This window comes from Neopsephotus bourkii, unplaced genomic scaffold, assembly GCF_033783945.1.
Source record: "Neopsephotus bourkii isolate Nb327-2 ecotype Australia unplaced genomic scaffold, CSIRO-AGI_Nbou_v1 NB_414, whole genome shotgun sequence".
Classification (NCBI taxonomy): domain Eukaryota; kingdom Metazoa; phylum Chordata; class Aves; order Psittaciformes; family Psittacidae; genus Neopsephotus; species Neopsephotus bourkii.
In genome coordinates, this window is record NW_026900918.1 from 1,370,120 (window position 1) to 1,384,651 (window position 14,532).

The 14,532-nt window shown below is 50.0% G+C and overlaps 1 protein-coding gene across 16 annotated transcripts in view; it reads right to left on the reverse strand.

Moving 5' to 3' along the window:
• ANKS1A (ankyrin repeat and sterile alpha motif domain containing 1A) overlaps nucleotides 1-14,532 on the reverse strand; it is a 127,639-nt gene that overhangs the window by 42,940 nt on the left and 70,167 nt on the right. For all 16 annotated transcript variants that reach the window (XM_061349469.1, XM_061349479.1, XM_061349467.1 and 13 more), the window contains 2 exons: nucleotides 12,123-12,189; nucleotides 2,676-2,782 (listed from right to left, as the gene is read on the reverse strand). In XM_061349469.1, the coding sequence (XP_061205453.1) occupies nucleotides 2,676-2,782; nucleotides 12,123-12,189 (174 nt within the window). The remainder of the gene's footprint in view (nucleotides 1-2,675; nucleotides 2,783-12,122; nucleotides 12,190-14,532) is intronic.

Here is a 14,532-nt window from a genome sequence, read left to right on the forward strand (position 1 = left end):
GCCTGAAAACCCCAGGGCCCTCTATGCACTGTGAGACCTGACACAGAAAACAAGAGTGCTTCTGTATCAAAAGACTCCAACTGCATTTTTGCAGCTAACATTAATTAGCCTCACAGCCCATCTGGCAATTTGCAAACTATTACCAGGCATTCTTTGGACCTCGAAATACTTCACATATTGAGGCCCTAACAGAGACTGAGCCTTCACAAAAACCATTTCAACTCCAGGAGAACAATGACACTCAGTTTGAAAGATTCTTCGTTAGTGACTGGAAGTGGCACTTCAGAAAGGAGCTGTTATGTAAAACCAAAAGGAATGGACAGCCTGGAATGCCAGGAGCGAAAGCATCCAGGTCTTTCGGCGCTTGCTGCACCAGCCAGCTTCAGTGTTTACAGCTTTAATAATTCATCTGAGAACATCAACATCACTGCTAAAACCAAATTACCTATTTGATCCTCATCCGTACTGCATCCGAACGTTCTCCTTCCACACCATCAGAAGCTGAAGGCAAGTAACACCACAGAGAAAAAGGTTCCTAATAATTAAACTTTCATCCTGGGCTGCCTGGATTAGCTTGGAGTTGCCAGGACTTAAAGGAAAGGATTTGAAGCCAGTCTTGCCATGGGTGCCAGAGTCAGCTTGCTAGTGAAAGAGATAAGCAGCCAAAGGGAAATCAGCCAGGGTTTGCAGGAAACCTTTGTTAAATTACTTGACCTTTTAAATTTGGGAGGGATGAACAAGGAGAGCATCCCATTCCCTGAGACCAGCAGAAGCTGATTTCCTGCACTGGGAACAGCTCTCTGGCATTGGATAGGAAAGAAAACCAGCCAGGCATGAACACTATTAAAAAGCAGCTCCTACCATGTACACCATAAAATCCCCCCGTGAGACACTTACAAGGGACCTTTGCTTTCATCTTATAAATAACAAAATTCTTCATCGGTCTGCAACGAAGCGTTGCTATTTACTGCAAATAAGCAGTCAACAAAAATTCCTGCTTCCTAGCCTCCAGCTCCTACCTGGAAAGTGAATTTCCTTCACTATCAAACTTCTGTGCTGCGAGGGGTCCATCACCACACTCGTCAGGCAGGCTCAGTCCCAGTAAAGGTGGTTTCATCTGCTACCTGCTGGAGTGAGCACAGCCCACCAACAGCACAAATGTCAAAGATCCACCAGCAGAGGGGATCTGTGGGGCATTATTTCATTTCAATTCCTTATAGCATACCCAGAGCATCCCACAAGTGCAGTCAGACCACCCCAGCACGCAGGAATGCTGATTCCTCACCCAGAGCTGAATGCACAAGCCCGTAGCACAGTGGTCAAGGCTTCATCTGACGGTTGGGACCAGCCGGGTGAGACACTGAGGGACCAGAGCCCCCCGGAGCCAGCCCTGGCTTGGCTGTGGCAGTGCCAGAACCCAGTGAGGGCAACCACGGTTTCCATGGGGACAGCTTGCCCCAAATCCTCACCAGGGAAGAGGGACGGTGCTGCACATGGCTGTAGGACCAGGATAAGGTAGAGGCAGAAGGCTGCATGGTAAGACCATCGCCAGTCGCCAGCACTTCCTGTACTGAAGGTGCACAAACCACAGTCAAATCCAGCTCTCTAGGGGAGCACGGGCCCTGCCAGGCTATGGTAGGACAAAGGGATAAGGTGCTTGCCATGCAGGCCAGAAGGAATGGCTGGATGCTGCCACAGTAGTCAACTTCCAGGGATGCTTAGAGATCCCAAGCCATTCACAAGTACTGTTGATCAACAGTACTTACCCCTGCTGATACCTGTTCCTTCTCCAGCTGCCCCACACACACCCTCACCACTGTCAGACGGCTGCCGTGTGTTCCAAATCCTGTCACCCGGCTCACAACAGAGCTGGCAAGCACACATCCTCCTGAATATCACCTCTACACACTGTCCACTGTACCAAATGCCAAGGCAGGGTATTACATTAGCCCAAATGACTTTTCCAAAGGTTTACATCCATTTCTAGTAATCCTTTATTTGCAAAACTCGGAGTCCACACTCAAACACCATTTCTTTAAGCCATGCAGGAAGAGCCCTCCTGAGCACCAACATTTTCTGCCTTTGCTGGTCATCATTCCACATGAATTCTCCAGCTTTCTAACTGGTTATTTAATAACACTGGTTATCAAATAAAACCCCTCAACATTAAGCACTACTGTGTTGTCATCATTAGGATTCAGAGCCAACAGTGTCAGTGCAATTGGGTACAGCTCATTTACATCCTGTCTGCATGCTTACAGTAAGTATAGCTTCAACAAGAGGTCCACCACCTCCTTCACAGTCCACAACAGACTGCTCAGCGATTTCTTCAAGATGCTACTTCAGTGTTTGAAATTCCCATTCAGAAAACAGGAATTTCAGTTCCCATTTCTAAAGTAAATTGGGTGGTAAAGATGTCAGAGGCAAAATAGATAAACCTGTATATCAGAATTCCAGTGGAATAACTACATCACCAGAATTAAATATGAACATGAATGACCCAGACCCAAAACAACCCTTACTCCTTTCTTTTGTCTGACCTTCCACACCCCCAAGACCATTCTGCTGCGCTGCAGAACCCAGATCTGTGCTGCAGCTGACACGGGGTGTCCATAACAGCTCAAGGTTTGACCAATGCATCTGGTAGAGCCCGTGGGGTCCCAGCAGGAACTTACCAGGAAGCGGACATCATCAAAGCCGTTCAAAAGCAGCTTACTCTCATACTGCTGCAGGCCAATGGACTCCAGCCACTCCCCAACACTCTGCTCCAGCATCCGTGAACCTGACGAGAGAGGAATCGGCAGACGCTTGAAAAGGGAGAACCCATTAAGGCGGTAGCAGCGGCACTCTGAGGAAGACAGATGGCATTGCCACATCATAGTCATTACCATAAAGAAACTCAACAAATTATGCTCAGAGAACAACAAATCAGCTGGCAGACAATTCCTCTTGTGTGCACAGAGCATGGACAACGAGCTTCCAGTGCGTTTGTGGGCTCCGGGTTTAATCTGTATCCCGGTTAATGCTCCAAACCAGAACCACCTTGCCCGGGCAGAGTGTTCAGCAGCACTGCTGGGACCAGGACACCTCATGCACTGCTTTCAGGGCGAGTTTCTTGCCAAGCAAACACATGAAGCCCAACCCCACGGGATGCAGATCCACTCCTTGGCTCATCTGAAGGGGGCGGGAGGAGGGCAGCAAACTTTCACCCAAGGCATTCCCAGCCAGTTGGCGATGCGAGGGAATGAAGCAGAGCCACGCAGGTCCTCTCATCCATGCAACTTGGGACGTGCTGCCCCAGTCAGCGGGCCAGGAGCAGTGGAGGCACAAAGCAGCTAGAGAGGAAAGACATCTTCATGCAGCTGAGACAACAGAACAGACACGACGGACTCTGAGAAAAGCAGCAGAAGCCAGAGCAGAGCAGCTGTCCACAGGAGACATGCAAGACAAAGAGAGCACACAAACTGCAGCAGAAGGAAAGAAGGGCTTATACTTTTTTTCCCCCAGCAGTCCTCAAAGAGGCAAACCATGGTAAGGGCCTTTTCTTGCTGTTATTGTGTTAACAGAAGCAGAGGCAAGAGTGAGCCCAAGCATGAGGCTGAGACTCCTGGCACTGTCATTTTACCACGCATCCCAACACACGGCATTCCAGTACCGGCTGCACTGATGAGTCTAACTATACCCCTGCACTGGGTGACAGCAAGAGACAGAGGAATCAGTCTGGTTTTCACCTAATGTATTCAATCCTGTCAGGTATCTGGTACACGCTTGTATCTGCCCTTCCTTCATCTTCTTCAGCCAAGCTCAGCTGCTGCAACCGAGCCCCTCACTCAAAGAGGGAGCAGCTCTGGAGGAGGAGGCATTTCAGTTCCTTGCTTCCAAACCATGGCAAAACAGAAAGAAACCAAAGGCAAGCACACTCCTGTCTTCCTGCAGCAGCTCAACTCCGAGACATGCCCTGGCACCTCCCCTTAGGAAAAATGGGATTCTTCCCAGCACCCTAAGGAAACTGCGCAGACAAGCTCTCCCTTCCCTCACCCCTGGGAAGGGAGTCCAATGACTTGTTACTGTCCTCTACAAAAGCTTGAGACCTTAAATATGACCCAAAAAAAAGTTCAGAGATCTCCTTTAATCAGGGAATTTGCTATGCAAGACAGGCAGAATTTTTCAAGCTTCTTAGCACATCTGTTTCAAGGGTATATGCAAACAAAAAGATGCTCAGGAAAACCAAAGTTTGCTTCTTCGAACCTTCAGGTCTGCTGAAGCTGGCTGGTACCTTCCAAAGCATCCTCCCCCCCCCCCACCTGCTGCAATGGCTGCACAAGGCAGAGCTCACGGTGCCATCTGGAGATTCTTGGGATAAGGGATCCTGCTGCTTTGGTCCATAGGAGAGCTCCTCTGGTCCACAGGAGAGCTCCTCTGCCAGGCGAGTCCGACAGAGCTGGCCAGTCTTTCTAGTGCACACTGCAGCACAAGCAACGCAGAGATCACAAAAGGTTTCTGTCTCCCTCCCCTAACACAGCCTCTAGAAGGGCAGCAGCTAAACCTGGAATTGATGCAACAAGCTCCTGCTCGGCCGGGGTCTCCATCCTGCCCTTGTGTGGGTCCCAGCAGCCGTGTCCCCTCCCGGAGCAGCGCGTGTCCTTGCGGAGCGCTGCAGTGCTTTGTCTGAAGGCAGCGAGCTCCACGCTTGCCGTTCCACTCGCAGCCCTGGCTCCGGCTTTCGCATCGCCTGTCCCTCCCTTCTCTTCATCCTCTTACCCCTCCCAGCTTTCCCATCCTCTGTACGAGCAGCGAGCAGAAGCTGCAGGAGAGGGGAGGGAGAAGCAGCTTTCTAACTCTCTGGTGGCAGTGCCTGGCTTCTCACTATTTACTCGGGGATGGACTACCCGCCTTGGGTTTTCCACAGACAAGGTTACCGCTCTGCTTTGACAGTTCCGAGTGATTTGTGGCTGGCTCAGAATTAATTCATCAAGAGAGAGGTGAGGAAACTGCTTGCTGCCTACTACAGCATTTCTGGAAGCAGCCGGGGGAATGAAAGCACGGCTCTGAGCTCCTGGATTCAGGTTTTGAAAAGATTATTTACTCTTCTCAGCCTTTGAACACACTCATAAATGTATTTCTGCTTTTACAGGGGAAACCTACAGTGACACCAAGTGCAGGGGTTTAAAACCACTTCAAATCAAGACAAAATGAAGCAGGGGCTGGGTATTTGGAGGAAGGGGAGTGGAGGGGTTTACTTCAAAAAGAAAAGGAGAACAGATGCCCAAAGCATCCTAGGTGAAAATGAAGACTAAAATACACTTACTGTTTGCATGTTACAAGGATGACACAAAACAAATGAATCCCAGTCACTGTGCCCCCCCCCAGCAAGAGCCTGATCACAACTTCTGACTGAAACGAACTCCTGATGCTCAGCTCCATCCTCCTTATGCTCCACGTTTCATGAGTCCTACCTTCAAAGGGTTTGCAGATGCACAGGGGGAAGCAGTCAACAGAGTGTAGTTACAAATAATGAGAGTATTTCGAAGTTGCAAAGCAAGCAAGCCAGCAATTCAGTTCCTCCTGCAGGACATTCTTCATGTTACACAGTGTGCTTCAAAGAGAACAGGAGAGGCCCACGAGGGGTCAGAAAGGCCCTTTTGGAAGTTAAAGTTCCAATAATGACCTCTAGCGTAAAGTGTGAGTCTGTTTGGAGGATGAAATAAGGATGTGGGCCACGCCAGACAAAAAGCATCACCCTGTTTATGTGAGAACAGTTTAACATGGCCTGGTGTGGCCCTGAAGACACTCAACCAAGCTTCAGCCAGAAGGTAAAACTGAAAGCCCAAGTAAGCACTGATGAAACCATCACAAAGCAAGCACACAGGAGAACCCAGTCAGGCAGATATTGCCACGACTGGGAATGATCATCAGCTGGAAGTCCTTAAATCCACTGAGGAGCCCATATAGCCCATTCAGGAGGGCTATCATCCCAGGCAGTGCATTAGGCAAGATGGATGGGCGAGGCGAATGCAGTCACTAATGTCATCAGCTGCAAGGAAACAGCCAGCATCCAGCTTCACTGAACTAAGCTCAATTAGCCAAATGCACATTGCTCACAGATTTCCCCCTCTTCTGTCCAGTAAAACACTAAGCACATTCCTCATGTCTCAAGTCACAGGTAACTCACTGAGCCCCAAATGCAATCCCTGCCCCTCCTGCCTGCATCAAACTGATTTACTGAGCAGAGACCACTCACCTAGGACCTAATCTCACTACTGCTGTAAAAGACAGTAAAAAGTGTTTCTATAAATACATCAGCAACAAAAGGAGGGCAAAAGAGAATCTCCATCCTTTGTTGGATGTGGAGGGAAACAGTGACAAAGGATGAGGAAAAGGCTGAGGTACTTATGCTGCCTTTTGTCCCAGTCTTTAATAGTACGGTCAGTTCTCTGGGTACCCAGTCCCCTGAGATGGAAGACAGGGACAGGGAGCAGAATGAAACCTCCACAATCCAAGAGGAAGTGGTCAGTGACACCACTGAGACACACACAGGTCCATGGGGCCAGATGGGATCCACCCAAGGGTGCTGAGGGAGCTGGTGGAGTGCTCACTGAACCACTTCCCATCAGTTCTCACCAGTCCTGGCTCACTGGAGGTTCACAAAAGTGACCCCAGCTACAGGAAGGGCTGGAAGGAGGATGCAGGGAACTCCAGATCTGCCAGGCTGGCCTGGTGCCGGGGAAGGTTATGGAGCAGATCATCCAGAGTGCACAGGAAAACCAGCTGGGTAGGAGTGCTGATCTGCTGGAGGCTCTGCAGGGGGATCTGGACAGGATGGGACAAGGCCAATGGGATGAGGCTCACCAAAGTTCAATGCCATGTCCTGCACTTGGGCCACAAAAACCCCCTGCAATGCTCCAGGCTTAGGGAATTGTGGCTGGAAACAGCTCATAGGAAAGGAGCTGGGGGTGCTGAGTGATGGAGCTGAACAGGAGCAGCTTGTGCCCAAGGCAGCCAAGCAGCCCCCAGCATCCTGGCCTGTACCAGCACCAGTGCAGCAGCAGGGCCAGGGCAGGGATTGAGCCCTTGCACTGGGCACTGGTGAGGCTGCACCTCGAATCCTGTGCTCAGCTCTGGGCCCCTCACTACAGGAGAGACCTTGAGGGGCTGGAGCGGGGCCAGAGAAGGGCAGCGGAGCTGGGGCAGGGCCTGGAGCACAGTGTGATGGGGAAGGGCTGAGGGACCTGGGGGGTTCAGTGTGGAGAAGAGAAGGCTCAGGGGGGACCTGATGGCTGCCTCCAACTGCCTGAGAGGAGGATGGAGCCAGGAGGGGCTGGGCTCTGCTCCCAAGGAACAAGGGATGGGACAAGAGGAACCGGCCTCAAGCTGCACCAGGGCAGGTTTAGATGGAGCTGAGGAACAATTCCTGCCCCAGAGGGTGCTCAGGCATTGGAACAGGCTGCCCAGGGCAGGGCTGCAGGCACCGTCCCTGGTGGGGTTTAAAAGCCATAAGATGTGGCACCTGGGGATATGATTTAGTGATGGCCTTGGCAGTGCTAGGTTAACAGTTGAACTCAGTGATCTTAAAGGTCTTTTCCAACCTAAATAATGTTATGATTCCATCTCCTCTATTCTGAAGGAGGAAAATACTGCTTGGCAAGTCACCATAACCCAGCGAGCAGCACACAGGCGTCTTGTTAAGAGCCAGCAGTGAGATGGAGCACTGCAGTGCAGTGGGGTTGAGTTTCTGCTGCGAGACCTGTACTCCCCTACCCCTCTGACTCACTTGGAGGAAGAGACGATCGGAAGTGGGCTGATGGAACTAAATAAATGACTACAAAACTCACGTGCAGGGAGACACAGACTGGAATCAAACATGTTTTCACAGGCAAAACAGTCCTTTAAAGCAAAGGTTAGGTGGAATCTGGTCCCTTGATTCCCCATCGGAGCAGCACCAACACAGACCAGTGACTTGTCCTTTCCTCCTGCCTACACCACCCCACCCTTGGAATACACCCTTGGAAGATTTCCTTACAAGCTCTATCAGGATGAGAGGGTCGAACCTGTTGGCCAAGAAACAGCTTCTAGCTCCAAATTGTGTAAAGATGCCAGAATGCACCTAATTCTCTTACCCTCCAGAGGCACTGGCCATAACACCATGGCAAGACAGGGAAGCTTTGTTACGGTTTTAGGGAGGAAAGCTTTATGGTACAGAAACCAGTTATCTGCCCATTTGTATGGGAAGTCTGGGGAATGGCTGGGACCTGAAACCAAGTGCTTCAGGGCCTGGGCTTGTTCCAGCATGACTCCAAGGCCTCCTGCTCTCCCTACACACAAGTCAGTTGTATGTAATACCTGCCTGTATGAACAGACTCTCCATAGTGAGCAAAGCATTTTACCTTTCCAGGCAAATTAATGATTCCAGACACCAAACTAGTTAGGAGCCCCAGTATCTTCCAAGCCCAGCCATTTTTGAGTATGAGAGAGCATTTAGGAAGATCCCTGCATCTCCCTGCACACCTGTGGTATGACCTGAAGTGTTAAACCAGCCCCAACAAAGCCAGGAGGAGCAGAAAACACCAACATCCAGGTGCAGGGCACCCCAGGCCATCCTCTGCCTTTGCCTCTGCCCACTCTCTGGCTCACTGTGCTCACAGGGAAAGGAAGGATTAACATGGAATATGTAACAGCAGCTCAGCTGCACGCGACAGGCCCCAGACCCAGGGTAACACCGGGCAACCTGCAGGAAAACCCCCGGCTTAAGGACAAGGCAGCTCCTGGGGCTGCCTGATCCCAGAGGTGAGTGTCCATTTTGCTGGAATGCCCCTGCACAAGGCTGAAGGACGCTCCTCCTCTCTCCTCCATGTTAGACCTCTCCACTGATGCTATCGATCCATCACACATGCTGCTACAGCTACAGATCGGCTTGGGGAGGGCTTGTCATAAAGCAGGATGCTGAACAGTTGACACTGCATTAGGCCAAAAAAACCCCCCTTCTGACCCCAGAAAATATAAGCCCTCCTCAGTACACAGTATCAGGGCAGGCACAGGTTAAACTCCCATTGGGGATTCCTTGTCACCAAAGCAAAAACCCAGATGATAAATGGATGTGAGGTAAGCTCTGCTACGGCAAGCGTGAGCTGTGTGTGCGGATCCATATTAGCATCTCATCAAGAGAAGACTCTGCCCACCCAGAGCAGTTCCGATGCAGCAGGCTGGAGGTGAAGGATTTAAAAGGACAGAATCCCTCGTGGTGGCAATCCTCCAGCAAGCTCTTAAGTTCTGCTTTTGGTTTTGCTCCTGATTTAAAGGCAGAGAAGGGAATTCATGCTTAAAGCACAGGGGAAGCACATGTCCTGCAAGCAGCCGGGGTTAGCAGAGCGGTGCCTTCAGGCGTGCTCAGAAAAGCCTGGCACAGCCTAAGTTGAGGCACGTGGCACATCAGGCACAGCCAAAGGGCACAGCCACAGCACACCCGTGCTGTCCTGCAACTGCCATCACCCCAGTGCTGCTCTCAGCACAGCCACTGTCCTAACAGAAACAGGGAGGTCCTTAGTGCCACGGGTTAGTGGTGGACTTAGCAGTCCTGGGGTAATGGTTGGACTTGATGAGCTTAAAGGTCTTTTCCAACCTGGCTGATTCTATGTTTCCCCCACAAGAGGCACTGGGAGAAGGTGGTATCCCTGAACAGACAGGGCTGCTCCCAGCTACTGGGATGGTGGCACTAGATCAGCTATGAAGTACCTCAGAGGGCAGTGCTGCCCCAGCTGAACCGGTCTCACCATTAGAAAGCATTTCCTAGGACAGCGTTTTCAAGGTGGAGATTTTCTAAACCCCTTGAGCAGAACATGACATTGAGGCACCTTCAGTCCCCAGGCAGCAGAGTTCATCAGTATCCACTTCATCAAGCTCTGTAGCTGTGTCTCACCTCCTGAGCAGCTTGGAAATGTAAAAGCATTGAGACAGTCACCTGGGGAAGGGGCAAGGTGACTTCCCCACTCTGCAAACCATATGGAGACATGTCCAGGGACATTTGCACTGATACCAAAGCATCCTTCCTCTATTAGCACCTCATCTGCTTTCCTCAAAAGAAGGCACAAAATGTATAGGAAAAACCTGGCAAAATGATCCCATTTGATGTGCAGAGCCAAGGCAGGTGATGAGGTCACTGCAGGAGCAACGGAGGAAGATTTTAAATCAAGACTTGGTTCTCTCTGCTGCTCCAGTCTGGATCCTGAACACAAACTCAGCACAAGGTTCACTACTCCCCATGCCCCAACTGCCTTTACTTCCAGTATTTATGGAAATTAGAGTGTTTTAACCCAGGATAGTCTCCCATCGCTCTGATGCTGCACTGCAGAGGTAACAGTTATAATAGTTGTAAGTGTGGCTGGAGGAGGACGTTGCTCTGTTCAAGAAAAATCAATGCACTAAATGACACTACCATTCCTCCTTCACCTTCTTTTATGGAAATGAGGAAAAGCAAAGACAAACTGCACCACTGAATAACCTCACACACTATTTATAAAGCTTTATAATAAAATTAATAAAACTCTTCAAGCTCACAGAAGTATGTGAAATACATAGAAAAGAGAAATTGTAATGAGTTTTCTCTGATCTGAAGCAATGACAGGGCACCTACAGATTTATAGGTGAAAACTGGAGAAGAAACGTTAAAACACGGGCTGCAGAAAAAAGCAGTAGTTTTGCTAGGAAACTGCCACAACACTCCAGCTACTCCAGGTTTGGTTCAGAGGCCGGGTGGTAGAAGCAGCTCTTTATGCCCCATTGCAGGCAGTGTTCAAGGCCAGGCTGGACAGGGCTTGGAGCAAGCTGCTCTAGTGGAAGGGGTCCCTGCCCATTGCAGGGGTTGGAATCAGATGAGCTTTAAGGTCCCTTCCAACCCAAACCAGGCTGGATTCTGTGAGGCACAAGCCCAAGTACAAAATTCCCAACCTATCCTCCGAGGGCTGGAAGTATTTTGTGAGCCTTAAAGAGCAAAACACTAGAATGTGGTGGGGTCTAGAGAGGTTCTGCCCATCTCCAAAGGGACAGACCCAGTCTTACGTAATGAAAAAAGGCAAAGAACATCTCCCTACTGCATTGTGGATTTGAAACAAAAGCAAGGCTGTTGTGGGGATTGTGAGACCAGCCAGAAGTCAGATACACAGCAGCTCTGCTTCACATTGACTACTTCAAGCAATTCTTGTTGTCCACCACAGAAGAACAGAAACCTGAGACAAACACATTCTGAAAGGCAGGAAAGAACTTCAGTTCAGCTTTCCCAGAGGCTATGGTGAAAGCGGTAATTGGAGGAGCCAGGATCAGGACTTTCTACCCCTAGGACACCGGCCAGAGCCCTCACACCATCCTTCAGCTGGAAATTTGTGCATTCAGAAAACCTGATCTTCCTCCTACACACTGAGCAAAGACTAGTTGGGAAGTTCCAAGTACCAGAACAGGGTGGTTATTGGGCTGGGTGAGCAGGGGCAATAACACAGCCATTCCAGAGCTGATTTTACTGCATGAACTTGCAGAAGAGCACAAGAAGCACCCCAGACCGTGCACACCAGCCAGCACCTCTCACCTCCACCTAAAGGGAAGGACTCTAAGGAGTCAATTTAAGTATCAGAAGCCACCACTAATAACTCTGCAATTCTCAGCAATAAGCCTTTGTTTAAAGCTATTCACCTCAAGATCTCCCATATCCTACACAGAAACACCAAGTCCTAAAACTGATGAACAGGCAGTTCAAGATGCAGCAAGACCCTGTACACATACACTGCTGTCACTGGGTGAGCATACATCACACCACTGCATAGTTGGTCTCCCCTTTCCCAGGAGGATGGGGGTACCAGCTGCAATGCTCTACACCCCAAAAGCCTACTGTGAGGGAAGGGCAGCTGCTTTACGTTAAAAAGCTGTGGGATAGACCTCGAGTTAAATGAATTCACCAAGAGGAGTAGTGAACTGAGACTGCTGGTAGCAGCACTGAGCACCAGGCTGGGAAGCCAAGGTCTGCTCCTTCTGTGCCAGGGCCTTCCCCTTCCTTCCGGGGTCCAAAGCAGGTTAAAAGATGTGCTCCCAGGAGGCAACACCTCGGTTTTGTTCAGACACACATGAGCTGGGTACACTACCTGAGATCCTCTGCTGCTCCTGCGAGAAGTCAATGCCTTCGCCGATGGAACTCATGATTTTCTCAATCTGAAAAGGAAAGAAGCACAGGCTGCATTATTCATAAAGCCTCAGGAAAAGCAAAAGGCAGCCCTGGGATTTCTCCTGCCATGTGACTGCCAAAGAAACCCAGGAAAGGATGGTGAGATACCTCTGACCCAGAAAAGGTACCCTCAACACCTTGCCTGGAAAAGGCCTGGTTGGGAGGGATCCTTAGAGGCTGTGACTCCACAGAGCCTTCCCTTCCAAAACCTACCAGTGCCCGAAAATAAATGGCTCTGACAAAGCCACCCCTCTGGAACACAAAATCAGGGAGGAGGAAAGGAACCCCAGGCTCCTCCGCTCCCTCTGCACAAACATGCAGCCCCTCCACCAGCAGCCAAGCCCAAGAGAAACAGCTCCCCAACTCTGTCACAGCACACCAGAAGGGAACGTGGCCTCACCTCCCCCTGGTTCTGTTGGGTATTTCTGGTTTGTTGGGGTTTGGGGGGTTTTAAAGCACATGTCCCAACCCTGTGCACGGGCGCTGCGCTCCTCACTGCTCCCACTGAGAGCAGAGATGCTCACAAGTCTGAAAGTACATCAAGCAACATCATGGGGGCAAATGCCCCCATTACCCAGGAGAGGGAGCTAAAGACAATTCCATCCCTTCACTGCTGCGATTCACAGCGAGGAGCTCAAGGCAAACCTCATGCACTAAGGAAAAAGGGTAAAAACTCGTGCCTGAGAGGGTGCTTTTTCAAGTGTAAGAGCTGACACAAAAACGGGCCACCCAAAAGATAAAAAAGCAAGTTGCAATTTTCCTACAGCCTTCAGGATCCGCTCTTAAATGGGAAGAAAAACGTTTCCAAACCAATTGTTGAACAGAATTTGTACACTGTGGCTTTCTAATGCAGTGCTGCAGAGGGAAAACCGACAGCGAGAGGTACTGGGTTAATTCTGTTGAGATGAATGACCTGACAAATTGTACCTCAGCCACTTCACAACTAAAATGACCCGAAGCACTAAAGCCCACTGTTTTCCAAAGAGCAGTGAGGCGCTTCAGAGGCTCAGGTCTGGCTGCTTACCCCCGCTTTCAACCTACAACCAAGCAGAAAACTAAAGAGCCCCAGTGAGAGAGTCCTGAGAGAAAGGAAACCTTCCTATGAGGCACTTGAGTGCACTGCTGCTGAATGCAAAGCACTGACTGGCAATGAAGAGTGGGGGGAAATCTACTTCAGCAACTCATTTCCTCCTGGTCTTTTAAGGATAGGTTTTGGGAAGACATCCAAGTTTTCCTGACCTCATCCTGCAGCCGCCTCTGCACTGTCTGCATCCCAGTGGGATGCTTTGCTTGGTGCAGCTGCATGAGCTCCCAAAACTGCCCGGCCAGCAAGCAGAGCTCCTGGAAACACTGCAAGGGGCCAGGAGTTTGACTTCCATTCAAAATCAATGGCAGCTTGAAGCTGAGCTCCAGCAGACACGGGTTTATTTTGGTGAAACAATAACAACAGAAAAACCAGACAGTGTTAAAAGGCTCCTGCCAAGTCAGATCTCCAACAAAGCCCTTCCTGTTCGTGGGGAGCACACAGGCAGGGCACTGGTAGCGTGAAATCTCACCAGGGAGAAGGCATCCATGCAATCTATAGAAGAGTCATTAAAGGATGCGGATCCTCTGCCCCTAGAAAACCATGAGGAAGAGCGCTTCTACTGGCTTGAAATACAGTTAATGCTACTGTACTGGGAACTTTGAAGAGCAGCCTGGAAAAAAGAACCAGAATTCAGCATTCCAACACGTCTGGAAGTAAAGTACATTCTGAAAAGAAATCTCAGTTAAAGGATGGTTTTAAGTCACTGGATGCATAGGACCTACCAACAACACGCTGCCCTGCAGTACATAAGCAAAAAGCATCCACTGCTCTTCTGCCCCTGGACACAAGGACAACTTGAACATGAGAACTGGCAGATACCCCAGTGCCAGAGCAATGCTGAGCTTCCATCAGGCTGCTGGAGCCATGCAGGTCTCGGACAAAGGCCAAACACCATCAAACGCTAACACAAGGATTACTGGAGTCACTAACAGGGTGGCAGGAGGAGCAGTCACATCCCTTGTTTCACAGGAGGGTAAAAATGCCACAGGAGAACTGACAGGATAAGCCTGTAATGTGAAAGCTGTCACTTACAGAAGTCACTCACAACTTCAATCCAAACCTGCAAGTCAGCTGCCCAGGACATGGGATTTTGTGGTTTAAGCTCAAGTTTAAGACTAAAGAGCCTAAAAAAGGATGAGGCCACGTAAAAGGTAAAAATATCCTGATTTCAAGTGGACAGAGGCAGCCCTTAAATGACAGAAATCACACACAGGGTGGTTCATTCTGCAGCTGCTCGCAGCCC